Below are 18,961 nucleotides of genomic sequence, written 5' to 3' on the forward strand. Positions count from 1 at the left end.
AGCAACCTACAAGTACAATGTAAAATTACATACACAATTTTAATTTTAAAGAAAAAATAAATTAAATTCAACATATATTACTATAAATAAAATAACATAAATTTAGTCTAAATTTTAAAACTCAACATAAGCTATCATAAAATTTAAATCGATTGAACTAACTTCCCACTCAAGTCTGTGTGAAAAGGCACCTTGTAGCCTTTTCCTACAACTGTAAATGTAGTAACCAAATTATGCCAATAAGGGTTATCTGCCACATTGAAAGGGATGTTATTAAAGTACCAAAAGTCTACACATTCAATGTTTGCAAGCTCATGTGAGTCCCTATTCCACCCGGTTGCCTCCAATGATGGTTGTGCTCCAAGTGTGTTTTTGGGCACAAAATAATCACGTATAGGAGACGACACTAATGGTGGTACTGGTGTTGATGCTAATTCTCTACTAGAAGAAGCTGAAGTGGTGCCCATGGTGGTGGTGGATTTTGTTGGTTGAAAATTTTGTACACCTGGAGAATGTACAAAATTGTGGTTTCAGTCACAGCGTGTGAGTATGATACTCTCCTAATTAAGGGAAGGCTCCCCCTACCTATAAACTATTCTTAAACTAAAGACGGATGAGACAACAGTTTTTTCTTCTTCCTTCAGAAAAACTATATCCTTTTCTCTTCACAGAAAAGTGATAGCAATTGAAAATAATAACAGAAACAATTTATAAAACAAAGTGGGAGAAAGAAAATGAAGTTTCCTGAAAGCACAAAGACTTCTGTCACTTCCTTCGAGATCGGACAGCAATATCAAGCTCAAAGTCTTGAATATGTGAAGTCCTATCTACCCTTTTCTAAATTAATGATAACAAGAACAAAGTATGGCAGCACGAAGTCTGAAATATCTTATTCTTCTCTACATAAAACAACGAGAACTAGTGTGAGCTCAAAGTCTCCCAACTATTTCTTATTACAAAATCTGCTTCTACTTTCTCTCAAGAACAAGTGTAGACACAAAGTCCTACAGCCTCTCTCAATAGAATATCTACTCTAACTGATATTAATCTCCAATACTTGCAACACAAAGTCTGCAAATCAAATTTGATTAAGCTCTTGTAGAAACACTAGCAAGAAAAATAATATTGATCACAAACTCAAGATATTTAGCACAAAGTCTCAATCCTTGAGCAATCTTTTTCTATTTCTTTCAACTTCAATTTACATATAAAAAGCACAAAGTCTTTCTTGCTGCAAATTTTAGCAGAGTTTACTTGCTTGCTTTTAAAAAGATAAAGATTACAATAGACCCCTCAAGTATTTATAGGAGAGGATTTTTGAAAAAAAGGTGGGAGGATCCCAACTAACTTGAGAGATTCTCTCAACCACCATGACTTATTCAACAACTAACTAAGACTTATTCAAAGTTACAAGTCCTATTCTAAATCGCATTGTAACTAGCCAACTTGTAATTACAAAAGTGCAAGTGATGACTTGCATCTTACAAAAATGCTTTTACAAGTAAACATGTCAAAAGGAAATTACAACTATGAAATTACAATTCTGAAAATACAACTAAGTGTTGAAAAACACTTAAGTTGTAGCATGTTTAGACATGAATCCTTCGAACTTCTGGATAACCGTTCATAGCTCATCAGGATTTGGCACGTGGGTGTTCTTGGCAACAATCATGGTCTTCACAATGGTATCATGGCACTGAAGAAGCGTAGAGTTGTTCTTCTCCAAAGTAGACTGGATTTCCTACAAGAAGATTTGATGTCTCTTTAAAACTTGAATTGAGGCAGCTGAAAATTGTTCACTCCTCCACTCATTATGATTCTTAATCTATAGATCTGCGAATACTTCTTCTGGTAGCAACTCCCCATTCTAACCCGTGATATTGCAAGAGGCCTTCTCACAGCGAGAAACAATACCTTGGAATACTTCAACTTGCAATCTCATAGCGTCATCAATATCTTCAATGAGGGATTTGAGAACGAGGGCTTTGTTCTCTAGGAACTCTTCACATTCTAGATACATGACCCTGGAAGGAATAATGTCATGCCCCTGAAGAACACTCAACTCTTGTTGAGGCATCTTGCGCCAAATCGTCAAGCTACCTTCAACCCTTTCCAGGTTTTGTTTGAAAGTCTTGGTGGCCTGGTTCAACTTTTCTCCAATGATCTCCAACTTAACCATCATTTGGAATATGTCTTTCAACACTTGCACACACAGATCATGAAGTTGATCCACCCAAGAATCTAACGCTTGTACCTTCTGAGCAGCTCTTTCAACTCATTGGACTGGTTCCTGTGTACTGTGAAAGTTGAAGGATTGTACCCTTCACTTGAAGACTTGGTAATCTTTTGGATTGCTGCAACAAGTTGCACATTTTCCTCTTCTAGCTTATCCTTCTTTGCTAGAAGTTCATCACACCATTGCACCAATGAGGCTACAAAATGTTGAGCATCATGTTTGACTAATTCATGCGTTTGTCTGCCCAACTCCACACTTGTGATCCTGTAATCAGCAGCTTGCATCTCTTCCTGTGGCTTGTCTACAATTGGCTCAACAATTTCAGCCACCTTCATCCTGTTACTATCAACTGTTACCCTCGAGATAGTCTTAGCCCTTTTGGCAATGTTGGGTTTTGATTGCTTGAGATGCTGGAAATCAAAGATGTCATGAGAGATTTCTTGCTTCTTTCTTTTAGGTGTAAAAGAACTAAGCCATGGAGGTGAAGTCATCAAATCTCCTTGAGCAATGGCTGAAAGTGAGGGAGAAGCGGTTTCTGTTTGAACAACAATCGTCATCCTAGGAGAAGATACTGTTTGAACAGCAACTATAGACTCCTCATTAATCAAAGGTCCTGATGACTGCACCATGAACTCATCAAAACTAGAAGAAGTGTCAATCTCTGGCAAAGGGGCATATGCAGGATTATCCTCAAAGATATTCATCAAATTCCCTTGAGGATGATCAAGAGATGGCTCTACAGCTGAAATCGGAATGACTCTTTGAGGAAATTCACCCGCTGAAACAGGAACAATATGAACAGTGGAAAAAGCATCCACATTCGCATCAAGAGAAGACAGGTATATCCTTTCTATCTGTTGGTCCCAATCACATTGTGTCTTCGCACCCTTCATACCACATCATTTCAGAAGAGAGATGACCAATTTGTGAGATCAAAAAATAATACACTTCTCGCTATAAACACTTGACAAATGTATCATTGCCAGTTTTCACAGCAATGGAACAGTAAAAATTCCCTACATTCAACCACTTTCACAATTTTCTTGTTTGATCTTCAAATGGTAATAATTTATTTGATTCTATATATTGTTAAATGTTGACCTTCTATTCTATGAAGGTACTTAATTTCTATTCTATGAATTGCCATCTACTTATCCCAATTCTCTAGTTTCTATGCCTTAATGAAGCAAAGAATGCGTAAATTTTCTTTTGCTAAATTTCAATCCTAGTCAAATCTTTTATGAATCTCATATATATGCTCCACAAAATAAAAAATTATAGATGGTTTCAAACACAATGAAACTGCAGCTACTATGCTATAAAAGAAAAAACGTAGATATGTTTTAATCATCTTTTCTATTTTTTGTATTTTTAAATTCCAGAATAGGATGGCATCCTTGACCAAATACTCAGATCGATGAATACTCACCCACATTTAATTTCTTCAAACTCTCCTGTGCCCATTGCATACTGACGACCAGTAGCATCATCCCCTGTAGATGCATTCCAAAATATCATGAATTAAAACCTTTTGTGGATAAAAACAAAACACTGAGAGTTCTACAACTAATTAAAGTAGTAGAAAGTGAAGTCTATAATTGGCTTTCAAAAAAGGTCAATCTTGCTCGTCTAAGGCTTTGCTTCCTATTTCACATTAGATTGCAAAATGATTAATTCAAAATTGAAAACCTACAAGAAAATACAACTTTAATACTTCAAGAATGCAACATACGTGTAATAGACCAAACTCAAAATGATGGTAAGAAAGAAAATGACTTGAAATCAAAAATACTGCATTCTAGCAAAGACCAATAAACTGAACATAATTATGATAGAGAAAACATTATATGTATTATGTTACAAACCTTTCAAAACCGTCTTCTCAAATCTGACACCCGCCACCTTTCTCTGATCAATCGTAGGCAAAAATATTTCTGGCTGTTTAAAGAAAACAAAGTGAAGATCAAGCTTGAAGTTGGAAATTTGGCGGCAAGTCAATGAACCAGCAGCTTTACTAAACAGCTCATATACACGTTTTTGACTTCTATTTTTTTTCATTTCTTCCTGCACTTAAATACAATATTCAAAATTTTAGCAAGAGGTGCTGATATTTTGAATTTTTCAACAGAGAAAATTTACGTACAGATAAAAGCACTTCTTACATTTGCTATAAGTCATATTACAAAATTCTATTTATATAATTTATGAATCAGTAAATTAAGTAGCAAAATAGCATGTTACTAGATTCAAAACATTACTATATAGTATATAAGCATAGCATGTTAGTAGATTTAGATCACTTCTACATAGGCATTTATGTCCAATAGTGTAGCTAATACATTCACCAGGCCAAGCAAGCTGTCCATTGAGAGCGGTATAATTTCTCACAACATAAGAAACAAAATTTGTAATAAAACTCACTTTAAAGATAACATTTGTCATTAGAGCACAAAAGGAAAAATAACTTACTTCATCCAGTGATGAAGTTACTAAATCTGCCTCCTTTATATGCAGATTCACCCCTGGTATACCTGAGGCCAAATTATCATTTACAACATCATCTAGAGAGATATTACAATGCAACAATTTCTGGCACAAATGATCAATGAAAAAGTAATGATAAATTATCCATAAAGTTCAAACCTGTAAGTCATAATATGCAGGAATAGACCATGTGATACACTATTAACACAACCAACAATTGAAAAAAAAGGGCCATGCACATGTGCAGGGATAAACCTTAAGTTTTGAATTCACTCTATATTTGAAGTCATTCTATTTAGAATCCTCAAATTCAATCTAGTCCACCTACAAATGCCAATATCATGTTTATGTATAATTAAATTCTGATAATTCAAGCATCCTGCTCATACTATCTATAGAGATATTGCTTTCAAGATGTTTGCAAGTACTGCTTCCACAATAATATTCAATCTACCCTCTCCCATTTAAATAGCATCCAAAGGTGTTAGGTGGATCGAAAGGAATTGATGTGAGATTGATGAATTCTAGGGTTGTAGCTCTACTGGAGCATGTACACGCCTAAGATGCATTCTGCAAGGACAACAGTTTAGTGATAAAAAATATGGTAGTGTCTCCCCACAAGTGCATCCCAGAAATGGTCAATGGTCATAAATTGTCTATTTTTGAGGATGATAAGTTCATTTGTGCATACAGCATGCGGAGTTGCTGAAAAGCATCAAATTTCTTAGGATAGAGCATGCTGCAAGTCCAGAGGTGCAATCAGTAGAGCTAGTGAACATGTCAGGTAATGGTGTTTACAGGAGGTCTTGTGAGTAGTGGAAGTCTCCTCCAAGGGGTGCAGGTATGGAGCACTGAGGAATGACTTTAACAATCTGTTTGGCTTTTGGAGATGCCTTTTTGTGCGGTGCTAGTCTTCAGATGTTGCTGCCTTCTAATCTGTTATAGCATAGTGTTTTACTACATGTCTATGCCTGTAATGGGCTTTATAGGTTGATATTGAATCTTGTAATTTTTCACACTGTTACACCTGTCTATGGGTACATAATACAGTTTTTATCTCTGTTATATTGTCACTGTCTAGTAGGGCTGGGGCTCCAGAATATCTCCCCATAAGTATTATCTAAAAAAACTGTAAATGTACAGAATAAAAAAGCCATATGCAATCAACAGATTCTCTGCACATTCCACATTAACAGCATCCTACTGAGATGCCAAAATTCAATGTTTGCAACAGATAAACATGAGAAAAGAATTTTAAAAATTATAAAAGAAAGAAAACTAAATTTATGTGGGATCCTGCAATTCCATATTGTAGGTTGATCCTATAAAAGTTGAGGGAAGAAACCATACCAAGTATTTCCCTTAATTCCTTTGCTGTGCAAGCTGCTTGCACAGGTCCACGCCTTCCAACTAAATACACTTTCCTGGATTCACAAAAAATCTGCAGAAATACTTTAAATTGGAACTAGAAGAATAATGTTGTCTGCAATAATATCGTGGCATAAAGAAAGCATTCCAAAGAAATTGTTTAACCTGATGCAACTTTTCTGCAGTGCAGATACGGCATGCTCTGCAATATCAGTAGTAGCCAGTTCCTTTAATGGACGTAGAAGAATCCTAGCAACATCAAGAGCTACATTACCCTACAAAAAGAACAATAAAAGTAATCACTTTAAAATAAGGATACATGGAACAACAAAAATGGCACTAATAAGAGATACTAACAGATAGTATTGTGCAACAAATTCAAGTTGTGAAATATATATATAACAGAAATCTGAAATTGAGACCAGAAAAGAACATTGACATAAAACAGAGAATCAAAAACAATGATAGAAATTGAAACTAAAAATGTCATCAAAACTGAATGGTTGTAATGTCCAAATCTGACAAACTAAAAGCAGTGGAGAATCAAATTTAAAACTTTTAGAAAATTGAAATATGTGATTAATGGGGGCAAAAAGAAAGTAAAATCTGTAGTTGCTGAAACACCTGAATTGAAATTCCCTTTTGCTTATTTAAAACTGGAAAATAAAATAGAAACTTAGTAGTATTGAAAACTATATCACACCTCGTAAAAGGAAATAACTTTCCTAAGAGGATATGGAAGCTTACTCAGGCTACAATTACTTCCAAGAAAAGTATGGGCACTGTCCTTGGCCTGGACATTGTTGCTGATTGAGCACAACCACTTCCATTAAAAACATAAGATCTCATTAGAATGAACAAGTCTCAGTATAGATTTTACCATGAAACAACTCAAGTATGGAAAAGGTGGATTGGCACATTAACCCCAGACTCGTTATACCTAATAACATAAAAAACATTGACTGGTCCCACCGTTTAATAATGTCATTATTATCAACATAGAACAAACTAAAGATTCAACAAATTACCAGAATCATCTCAAGGTTTCATTGCTTCAAAAGTGTGTTGGTAAATTAAAGATTTAAAATGTAACACTTAGAGCATGAGGACCTTGTGTCAAAAATGGAGATTTCAAATGTACGAGGATATGTCTACCATGTAATGAGGTTGCATTCATTTGTGAAGGCAAAAAGGTAACAGATCAAGAGGGATCCAATTCAGGTCCTAAGCAAGAGTCCAGGAACAAAGGTGGAATAAAGAAAGTTATCAGGCCAAAAGAAAATTGCTTCAAGTCATGATGAACCAGCTCATCATATACAAGACTGTTGACCACATCAAGAAAAAAAGGAAAAAACACTTTCGTCCAAATACTAAAAAAATTCAGAAGAAAGACAATGTTTTCAATTTTTGAAGTTGAACACCTAGAGATGCTTCAAGTAATGCTCGGCACATAGGTTTGTGCATATCATTGTACCAAACAATAATAAAATATTTTCAGTTCAATACTGTCAAGGTTGCATATAAAAGGTAGCTGTTGGCAAAGGTATTTCCCATGATATCAGAAAAAAATTGTGATTTGCTGGCTGATCCCAACATTAGAAAGAAACTAGCACATTAAGCTAACATGACAGAAACTAACAAACAACAAAAAGTGCAGCAATAGATTGATGGGTCAGTACATGCACTTCAAAAACTCCCTCATGGACTGCCCCTCTTCAATCAAGCGAAGGCCTGGGGATATAGGTAAGGGTCTGCCCACTTCAGAAGTCGAAGAAATCTTTCTTGTGGTCCTTTATCCCCAATCTCTAATCCTGTGGCACACCAATCCTGAGCAGCAGCTTTGGATACACAGGGGAGGTGGGGGGAGGAAAGGGCGCTTGACTTAGAGAAGAGCGGGATGGCTGGAGGTGCTGGCAACCCACCCAATTACTGGGAAGCTTGAACAGATCAGATTGATCACTGGCTGCAAAGCAATCGCACCAATGGACACAGCATTGAAAGGTACTTACCTATCTGCCCATGTTTCATCCACTCAAGAGCAGTGGTATCTAATGAATTATCGTTTCCACCTTAAATGAGCATGAACAAATCATTGCTTTCAGAAAAGCAAACCAAAGTAGTTGATATTGCAAGAAGGTTCATGCCAAGATCCATATGTTTACAATGACAATGAATTTTAAACCAAAGGAAGAAATAAAGTATATGATTGTGCACATAAAATGGATACATAGACCAAATTTCAATTGTACAAAGCTACTATGTAGTAATACATGTGAGTGTCTATAGAATATCCTACAACATTACATTTAGGAAACTACAACAGACAAAAATGGTAACTAAACATACATCCAAAAATTCTAAGGTGTTAAAGGACTCTTGATGATAGCCATAAATTATTATAGCATAGCTCCCAAGGGATAATATAAAATCAAAACACTTGATCACCTTCAGCACCAGAATGAGGTTCCATAGAGAGATCACCAATACAGAGTCTAAAAATATATTCTTAAGAGTGGCTACGGCTGAGAGGAGGTAGTGGAGTTACCCTTGGAGGACAGGCATAACAGAATAATCTGCATCCTCCTAACATCCAAGGCTGATGATCCTGAAGAAATTGGTTACCATAGTTTGCAGACTCAGACTGAGAGAGTATTCAACAAGCCAAAAATTTCTGACTTCAAGAGTACTCAGTCAGCAAAACTTGGCAACTTAAAAAACACTTAAATTTTTGAAAAAAGGAACATAATTTTTTTTTTAACCATAAATCTTATGAAAAATACAACTACAAAATGTACCAAATGAGTTTGGTGAGGGTTTAGGGCCAGCATCCCAAGTGGATCAAGGGGCAAACCCCCCACCACCAAGCCCAAAGGAACACCCTCAAAACCACAGACCTTCATGGCGCACATCATTTTCATAAGTTTTTAAAAGGCAAAAAACAGAGTTTTTGGAGTGTTTAACCCACTTTTTCTCCACAATTTTGACATGTTGCTGGCGGCACAAGTCAAGTGGAAAAACTCACTGGTTTTTTGGTTAGTATTGACAAGGTCTAGCTAAAAACTTGATGAGTTTTTCCAAATAATTGGCAAAAAAAACTCAGCAAACAAACCTTTAGAGTACTCACAAAGTAATGACTCGCTGACTTTGTGAACTATGATCGTTACAGACCTAGCACCTGGCCATGAAAGCATGCCTGACTATAGGAAGAAGCCAGCTATTAGTCTATGTTGATGAGTAGATTAAACACAACGGACTATTCTCATAGCAATGGTGGACATAAATTGTCTGACCAGCCTTCTACTGTCTGCATTTTAGGAAAATTCAATAGAGGCTTCACGTCATTTTGTACCTCCATTAAAAGGGATAGGTTGGGAAAGTAATGTGATCAGGTTGAATGAAGCAGAAGGTCCAGCCAAGACCTCGTACTCATTGGACACAGAAATAGAGACAGGCACTTTTTGTCAGGGTAACATAAGTAGACAGACCAAAACCCTGAAAAATTAACTAAATTTGGATAGTTATTAGCTCTAGGTAACCCTTAACCACAATTTACCAAACCATAGTTTTAGGGACTCAGTCTCGGCGCAGACTCGACAAAAAACTCGACTCGGACTCAGCAAAAACATACCATAGTTTTACAAAAAAGAAAAGAAATTAATGCCTTTACAGAACATAAAAGCCTAATTTGACTATCAATATCTCATAATTCAAACATTACACGTCATATGATCTTTAAATACTTAATATTTGAAATTTCATAAGTCGCACTCAATAACTAGTGGGGTTTGGGAATAGAGACCCTAATGGGTTTGAGGGGCAGCAATGATAAGCTGCACAAGGTGTTAGATATGAGAAAAACCCAACGATAGAAGGGGTGCGGAGAAAGAAACTTTCGTTTCCCCGAGGGCTGGAAGTGGGAGTTCAGGGGCTATGCCCCAAAAAAATAAAAATTGGATGATTGAAAATGGATGAGTTTGAGCCAAAATGTGAAAAAATGGACAAGTTTGAGTTGCAACAGACCTGTTTTGGACAAGAAAGTGCAAAAAGAAGTGAAAATACAAATTAGAAAACCCAAATTTTTAAAGCTGCTGGACATCCCAGCCGGACACGAGAGACCTGCGTCAAGACACGGGAGTCCAAGTCTAGGACTCATGCGAGTCTCGTGCCAGGACTTAGCGAGTTTTGGCCGAGACTCTCCAGGACTCAGCTTGTGACTTTGTGGTGAGTCAATCTGGCAAGCCTTGGGACTCGCGAGTCCCGCAAGTCTTTGCCTCAATCACATGTAATTTAATGCATTTGTTAGAAGAAATGTTAAACAGCCAAACAATCCACTCATTCATTTGTTTTGAGCAATAGACAAGAGAAATTCTCAGACATAATTTTTATCATCCATAAGCTATCCCTGACTGCTTACTCACTATTGGACACGCAGCAGAATTGGAATGAAACCATAGTATCAATCATATTTAGCTAGAAAAATTGAAATCCATTACAATATAAAGAAGATGATTGTTGGCTGGATAGCAGCAAAAATCATTTTGGGCATAAATTGGCAAACCAAAAGATAAAGAATTTTTTTCAAAAATTTGGAATTGAATTGGGATAAACCATAGGTTTTGACAAAAAAACTCAATTAAATCCCAACGAATTTCAATGAAACCTAAATTGATGACTATTGCAGGGATATGGTACCTGACCAATGATGACTGCCGTATCAGTACTCTGCAAGTCCACTGACAGATTTGTGCAGTCTGGATGGCCATTGTACCACCAAACGAACTCCCTTGCAGAAAAGATTCCAGCTAATTCCTGAGACAGTAAACAGTGTTTGTTGGTCACGAATCTATCACAACCATGAAAAATATAAAATATGAAGAATGAAACAACATATAAAACCCCAATTGAACAACAAAATGGTTTAAAACGTGAAGATGATACCTCGCCTGGAATGCCAAGTTTTCTGTCACTTTCTGCCCCATAAGCAAGTACAACCTATTCAAAAATCACTCATTTGGTTAATCAAATGATAGCTTTTGTTTCTGAACTCTATATATACTTGTAGTACATACAACCGATATAGTGCATGCAACTGAGTAAAATGCTTGTCCAAGGGAATAAAATAATATTTGATTGTCAAATCAAACATGGACAGTTGATTATCATAATCATACCACATGGTACAGTTTTTGAAGCTCAGAAAGAGAGATATCTTTTCCTAGGCACACATTGCCAAAATATGAGCACCGTTCATTTGTACCAACACGAGAAAACTGGTTGATTACAACCTGCCACATGCTTATGAAGAAGTCAATCAAACAAAACAGATAGCTATTGAGATGTCTTGAATTCAACACAACTATTTTAATAGTCCCAATCCACAAGGAAAATTCTACGTAAATGAAGAAGAATTTAATTGAACCATTGAAATATCATAAAATCCAATATTCTCATTTATGAAAGTAATAGCCAGATCAAAATGACTGCTGAGATCAATTGAGAACACAGACAAGGTAAGAAAATGCTTCATATAAAAACTTAATCTAGAAAAGAACAAGAAAAAAGGTATCTAAAAAGTGTTCCCCCATAAAGTGAGGAGGACCTATCATGAAATAAAGTCATTAAGTATTATATTTTAATTTCTGAAATTTTCAAGATTTTTTTATTTATTTTTGTATTTTGAATTTTCAAGGTCATTGGGAGCATTTTAAAAGATCTAATGTCTCAAAGTGAAGAAGAATGACCTAGAGAAAATCAAAAAAAATTAAATTTCTATTATGGATTCCAATTCTCACCACCAACAAAGAAAATTCAACCCTGACGATGTGAACATCTTTAGAGGATCTGCTTGAATGGAATAACCTAGAGAAAATCCAAAGCTTTCTGATGCATATTGCAGTTTCATAGTCTGCAACAGTAAGAAAAATTTCAACAATGTAAGTATTGTAAGATCTGTCCCAAACTGGCACCTAGACCAATCCTCTTGGCAAGTAGGATTTTTTTTTTGATCGGTAAGTTAAGTAATTCACTCTTGGCAAGTAGGATTTACTGACTATTTACAACCATAGTTACCAAGAGGTATACATATGGGAGATGGGTTCGGTACACCATTTTTTTTTTAAACATCAGCAAACGTTAATAGAAGATAGCAAATGTATAGATTCGGACACTTTTATAAATACGGCTCTTTGTAACTTATAAGAAACTGAGATGAATATTTAGCTCCAATGGAGCAACCGCGTAGGATAACAACCTATATATCACCATTGGAAGCCAACTGTGGCTGTTCAAGATGTCACTTTGGGGATCTGAACTTGGGTATCCACAACAACCCAATGATTGCTAGTAAATATAGGTCAGGCACCCAAGAGCCACAAAAAATAAGCATGAAAGCCCATATTACTATTAACATTGAGTTCATGAAATCCATCATGAAAAAATTATCCATCCAAATTTTAACTTCACCAAGAAAGTATATCCTAGTCTCTACTAAAAATCAACTACGGCCACAATGTAGACATGTGTAACCCCCGGGAGAGAGCCACAAAGAACTAGCCATCACATGTATTACTGCTATCATTGAGCTTAAACATACAATCGCCACTGAAAGCTAAGTGTCAAGATGACACAGTACAATGAGGAGGCCAGTTACAACGGGTCCCTCAAAAACTTTATACCAATCCTAATAGTCTTATCTAATACTAAAACACCCAAACACCAACAAAAGGTACGCAAATTATGCAAGCCTCATCAAAGCCCCGTGTGTATTTTTACAATTATCATATAATTCACTTTTTTGAGTGGAGAAACTTCCATCAAATCATCAAGGTCATCATATTCACAGCATCCTAAATAGTTAAAACCAACACGAGAGGAGAGGTTGATCGTTGGTATCTTGGCAATTTGTTGCACTGTTCAATCCAGACAAACTTGATGTCACTTCACTTCAATGCATGCAAATTATCGAGGATGTAGTTATACTTTAGCCTAGCGCTCTACCTCTTTAATATCACTATCCAACAAGAGCTAGTTGTATTTGAGAGCATGGTGGCATAGCTTAATGAGTGAGCTACATCAAACACATTCCTCTGCCCTCGTTAGGAATATTACATCATTTGGTGTCTTTGTATGGCTTATTAGTTTGTTTAAGTTTATTTAAAGTTTGCTTATTTCCATGAATATTTGTTATAGCTTGGTTATACCTATAATTATTTGTTTTCCCAAGCAAGGGAGATTTTTTAGGAGGTTTCCCATAATATAGGATATGAAAATCATAAAAAAAATGTAATAAGTACTGCTTAACATAATTAGAGAATAGAAGCTCATATTATTCAGTGTATAATCTGGTGTAGGCTTTTATAAACTCTTTCAAAACTCTGATATGCAATTAGAGCAGCAAGAATATCTGGAGGTGGGATTAGTAAAATATTTGTCAAATTCATGGTCTAGAAATTTGGAATTTTTGGCAAACTGATTTGAAGATTCCCACATTAAAATTTGTACTTGGAGAAATATATTAAGTTGGAAATCGGTTTCATTAAGTGGGAGATCAGTTTGATTCTTTGTTTTCAAGCCTGCAAAACAAAAAATTTAGATAACCATCTGCAAAAGTAGACGCTAGTTTGAAGCAATCAGCTTATTGGGGATGCATTCAGTTTTTTTTTTACTCTAGCACAAGACACCTTTATTTGGGGTCCAATTCATCGGCATTCAGGTTCACTACTTTGCACCAAGACTTGAAGTAGTGAAGCAGCACCAAAAATACCTAAATTTCTTGTTGTGGAACGATTTGAAGTTTGTAAAAGTCATTAGCACTGGGCTTTCTGGGGGATATGCTGTCAGAATCTTATTCTTAGATGGGATAGGAGTGTGATTCGATCCTTGGCTTTGTAGGGCTTTGGAATCATCATTTTGAAAGGGGGTTAGTTTATTTGGTGAATACCCCTTGTAATAACATAAATTACCTTTACCATTAGAGAAGGCGGATAAGTTTTATGATTTGAACTTGAAGGAAGCTTTGTAATGAAAACCCATGTGTTATCATGTTGGCTCGTCTTTGCTGCAAATTTCAATGGTCATTCTATGGAATTTGTGTCAGTGCAATAGTGCATCAAACACTTTGTATTCCTTTCAATGTGATTGTTGCCATCAAAGTTTTTAATTGAAGGCATGCAATGCAACAAGAGACCTTGAGATTATTTGGATTGAGAGGGAACCACAATTAGCATTGAGTCAATTCATTTAAATCAGTAATTTCATTTTATTTCGTTCAGTTTCTAAATCCTTATGTCTATAGATTAAGTATCTAAGATAATTTCCAGATTGAAGTTAAGCTTTAATAGTTTCTTTTGATAGAATCAATTATCCATATGAAAGTGTATTTGGAGTGCATGATCAATGGTACTCGACACTCCCATGATTTGTACAAGAGAAGTTCACATCAGGGGGGAAGCAGGGGGGAGGGGGAATTCTAAAAACGAGCCTCAAAGCCAAATTTGGTAAGTAAATTGCAAACCAACTGGAGGACAAAAGCACGAGAAGTTAAAGGACATTTAGTGACCTCTCATCAATCACAGCAATGAGGCTATGAAATTGTTTTAGTGACAAAACAACTTGTGCCAAATTGACTAGAGCCAAGATCGGTTTCCAAGTGGCAATGATAACCATCTCATATTGTTTGTGATTGGATCAGTTTCCTTTCAATGAGTAAAAAAGGCATGCCTTAAAAAGATTTGGGAGGGATGGGAATAGGCAATCAGAAACAGATAGCACTAATCTACAATTTTCCAAGAAGCTGATGCCACAATTAGAATCTAACTTACAACTGTAACACCTGAATAGCTGGTGATTAATGCTGGATTACTTGGATGAATATATGAAATCCTTACCATATGCTATATTTTAAATGCTCAAAAACAATTTTGATTGATACTTTAGCTTACAGGTAACCTAAGTTTCAGGATAATCCAAGGTTATGTTTTTATCAGTAAGATGCTATGGATTAATTTGAGAAAGCAAATACGACAATTGCCAGTTTACATTGACTGAGAAACCTAAGCTGGCAATCTGTCCAGTGTTTGACTACATATCAAAAGCACGCTATCAGTTTATTGTGTGTTACCTTTGTTTTCAACATAAGCCCTGTTGCGTCTTTAATATGACTCAAGAATGATCTTAACATATACAGTCAATATCCAGATCTAGAAATTACACAAATTGCTGGCCTATTCTTGTCCAAATGACAATTAAATGCGGAAACATTGATTTTTAAGATATTCTATAAACATCAGTCAAAGGTCGTAGACAAGAAAGGAACCCTGGCATGTGCAAGACAGCATTTCCCTCTGTTGCAGGTTGCTTATTAATCAAATAAAACATTTCAAGATTTTTTGGAAAAATAAATAAAAATAATTTTGTTGTTCACGTACCTTTGTTTCTGGATGATCAGGTGCCACGCCAGAACGCACCAGCCCAAAAGGTGTAGGCAATCTTTCAATTATATCTACAGTTGCTTCCTGGTATCTCTTCAACATCTACAAAGATAATAAAACAATGCATTTAAAGCTCTACATCCATCATAAAAGCATCCTTCGTCTGAAGAAAAAGGTAGAAAACAAAAGAGAAGATTGCATTGATTTTTGAAGCACTTAAACAAGACCTAAATGGATTTCACAAGCTTAACTCTTTCCACATTTAACATGTGATCAGAATGCGATAAAATTACGCCGATGCTACATTCCTACTTATGGCATAAAAATAGATTGTTGGTATCAATAACACGATTCTCTCTTTCTCCTCTCTCTCTAACCCACAAGAGAATTTCTTACCAATTACTTTATATATTGTTCAAATTTTACACCCATGAGCTTCGATCTCACAACCAAGTGTCGGAGTAAACCAACCTATACCTGAGATAAAATAAAGTTAATAATTACCTTACATACAATTCAGGGTTGAGGTATAGGTGCAGAACATCGGCTCAGTTTTGGATGGAACTCACTTGAAACTACTAGGCCATGTGCAAACCCTGTGAAAATTCGACAGAGCCGAATCCCCTAGTTGTTATGGAATTTCAGTTCACACTTCACAGTCAATGTAATAGGTCCCCTTGGTCATGTTTAGGCGGTCAATTCACAATCCAGGAAACATAAAACCTGCGAGGCACCAGTAGCCCAGCGGTAGGGCGCTCCAGCAGGTCCATCGGAAATCCTAGATTCCGATTCCTCATAGGTCCATGGTTTTCAACAGGGTGTCATTTAGGCCCAAGGTTTGAAGAGGCTAGAATAGAGAAAAGGGGGAAATTCCTGGTCAAAATTAACAGTACGAAGATAAAACTTCAACAGAAAGGAACCAACAGAGACTCGAACTAAGACTTAGAATCCCTGGCCTGGTTTTCCAGAAGTTTCGACCTTCTTAAGCAATGCTTTATGTCCTTGTGAACACATGGATGTTTTAAAAAAAAAAGTAAAAACTCTCTATATATCTATCCATCCATACCAGATTGTAAAAGAATACTGAAAAACGCAAATGATGGATGGCAATAAGCATAAGACTGCAAACAAATTATGCTTCTTTAAATTATAAGAAAAGGGCAATATAATTACAGTATGATTTAGCAGAGATATTATTCATATGTATAACACACTGACCTTTTCTGCAGTATAAAATCCAGCTGGACCACTGCCCACAACGCAAACGTGCAGAGGTTTCGTGGAGTACATCCTCTGCCTTAAATACTTTCCCATATATTCCTTCACCAGCATTCTCATATGCATTTTCACTACTTTTTTCTACTTGCCTGAAATTTACAGATAATAATATAATTTTTATGGCTGAGATTTCCAACCAACTACAGAGTTTTTATGGTCCCGGAAAGCACTGCTGCAACTTAAAGCTTTTAATGAAAAGTTTTTTTGATAAATTCAGACAGATTTCCTGCAAACTTTTTATCAGTTTACCCCCACAAATCGGAAAAGTGTTTCTTCGAATGTCGCTTTTTATCTCATATGTCTCTGGAGGTATAGTCGTGAACTGAGGATTGTCAATGAGCTAAGGTTTTACCACGGGATAACATCAGCGTTCCACACAGCGCGCAAAACTCTGGAAGTTTGTTCAAATGTTTTAAACAGAATTTGTCTTTGTATTATTATAATAATAAAAGTGTTTGTTGTCAATCAAATTTTTTTTAAATAAAATGATTTTAATATTATTAGGTGAACCAATATTATAGTATTAAAATTAGTAATGGAAAAGAATGTAAATTTTAAGGTAGATTAAGATTTCTCTAGGTAAAGATTCAATAATTTATTTGATTTTAAGTTTTATAATAAATTTCTAATTTTAAGTTTCATAGTTTCACTAATGAATTGATTTTAAGTTTGATAGTTTGATTAATTAGTTGATTTTAAGTTTGATAGTTTGATTAATTAGTTGATTTTATAAAGCATAATAGATTTCATGTAGTCAAATTTAAAAGTTTCCAAAGAGAATAATTTTAACATTACGTATATGTAATTTAATATGCTAATTATATCCATCAAAAAATTTAATATGCTAATTATATTATATGTATATCAATTATAATAAAATATATATATAATGTAAAAAATCAATGGATCAACAAAATCAAATTTAGATTGCATGATAATTTTTTTTAATTATTTAATTTTTTATCGGTAATAAAGTATATTTTATTAATTTATTTCAAAAAATACATTGAGAAGATCTACCATATTGACTATCAGCATTTGTAGGATGAAAAATTACAAAGCCATTAATCCAACCCATCCCTAACCACCTATCATACACAACACCTATTCGGAATACTAGCAACCTGATTAACAAAAACCTTGCATCGAGCATACACCAACAACTGTAAATAAAAACACTCCAAAAAATGTTGTCTTGATACGAAGACGACCATGGTTACTCTGTGAAGAAAAATTAGAGTACCACCCAAAACAAAAACACCCTTCTCTCAGCCTATCAAATACATACAATAAAGAGGGCATCGCCATACTTAAAAACCTCACGATAATCTGTAGTAAACACCATTGATCTGAACCAAAATACCACAAAAAAGACTCACAAACCACCCCCAACATGCAAACCCTATACAAATGAAGATTCACAACAAAAATACACAAACATTTTGAGAACAAAATTCTGGCAATGTAGAAAAAGCCACTATCGTCGCCTCCTCCTCCATTCCTCACCTCACCGCACATATCGCTTCCTCCCCTAACGCCTCCTTTTTCATCCCCCATCATTGCCACCGTCCCCATCATTTACAGCAACCAACACTCTCCCACCCAAAGCCTCCCACTGTCTAAGTATAATCTTTAAGGAGTCCCATGGAATGAGGGCCTTTGCACGCCTTTCATCACGGTTGAAGCTCATTGGCTAGCACATGAACAGTACCAACTCGTGCAATTCCACCAACACCAGGTCCTCAAAACCCTCACTGACATCAAAGCGTACACCAAGAATTGCCCATTCAAGCACTAAATTCAGAGCCACCAGCCATTCATCATCAATAATATACCACATGAACCATTGCACATTCTCAGTAGTGTCCCCAAATTTCAAGCCTCAAGCCACCACCATCGTGACAATGTCCATATTCGAATAGTACCTGTGATTTGCTTCCAGAAAGACTTCTCCTATCAACATTTTCATCAACCAAATGAATTCACCATCCTTCACTTTGAAAAAACGCTTCAAACGCAGCGATGTCACTAACCCGAAGAAAGTTGCTTGAGGTTTGTCCGTAAACAGGGGGAAATTCGCTTCCCTAATGTCTTCGCCACCCGAAAATGCTACAACAAATTTGAGAGTGACACAAACAAACCCAAAACTCTGATATATCGCCACTCA

General features: G+C 35.8%; 1 protein-coding gene across 4 annotated transcripts in view; it reads right to left on the bottom strand.

The window, feature by feature from the left end:
• Nucleotides 1-17,202, bottom strand: part of LOC131061576 (NADPH:adrenodoxin oxidoreductase, mitochondrial) — a 138,443-nt gene extending 121,241 nt beyond the window's left edge. Inside the window, exons 1-10 of one of the 4 annotated variants that reach the window (XM_057995329.2) lie at nt 16,735-17,202; nt 15,514-15,618; nt 11,260-11,373; nt 11,027-11,080; nt 10,781-10,897; nt 6,254-6,363; nt 6,071-6,144; nt 4,706-4,767; nt 4,102-4,300; nt 3,666-3,729 (exon numbers count right to left, since the gene is read on the bottom strand). In XM_057995329.2, coding sequence (XP_057851312.2) covers nt 3,666-3,729; nt 4,102-4,300; nt 4,706-4,767; nt 6,071-6,144; nt 6,254-6,363; nt 10,781-10,897; nt 11,027-11,080; nt 11,260-11,373; nt 15,514-15,618; nt 16,735-16,860 — 1,025 coding nt within the window. In that variant the 5' untranslated portion in view covers nt 16,861-17,202. Of the gene's footprint in view, nt 1-3,665; nt 3,730-4,101; nt 4,301-4,705; nt 4,768-6,070; nt 6,145-6,253; nt 6,364-10,780; nt 10,898-11,026; nt 11,081-11,259; nt 11,374-15,513; nt 15,621-16,734 lie in introns of those variants that run through there. The other 3 variants (XM_057995331.2, XM_057995332.2, XM_057995333.2) reach the window with 3 other exon arrangements.
• Between the last annotated feature and the right edge of the window lie 1,759 nt (nt 17,203-18,961).

This window comes from Cryptomeria japonica, chromosome 6 (assembly GCF_030272615.1).
Source record: "Cryptomeria japonica chromosome 6, Sugi_1.0, whole genome shotgun sequence".
Lineage (NCBI taxonomy): Eukaryota > Viridiplantae > Streptophyta > Pinopsida > Cupressales > Cupressaceae > Cryptomeria > Cryptomeria japonica.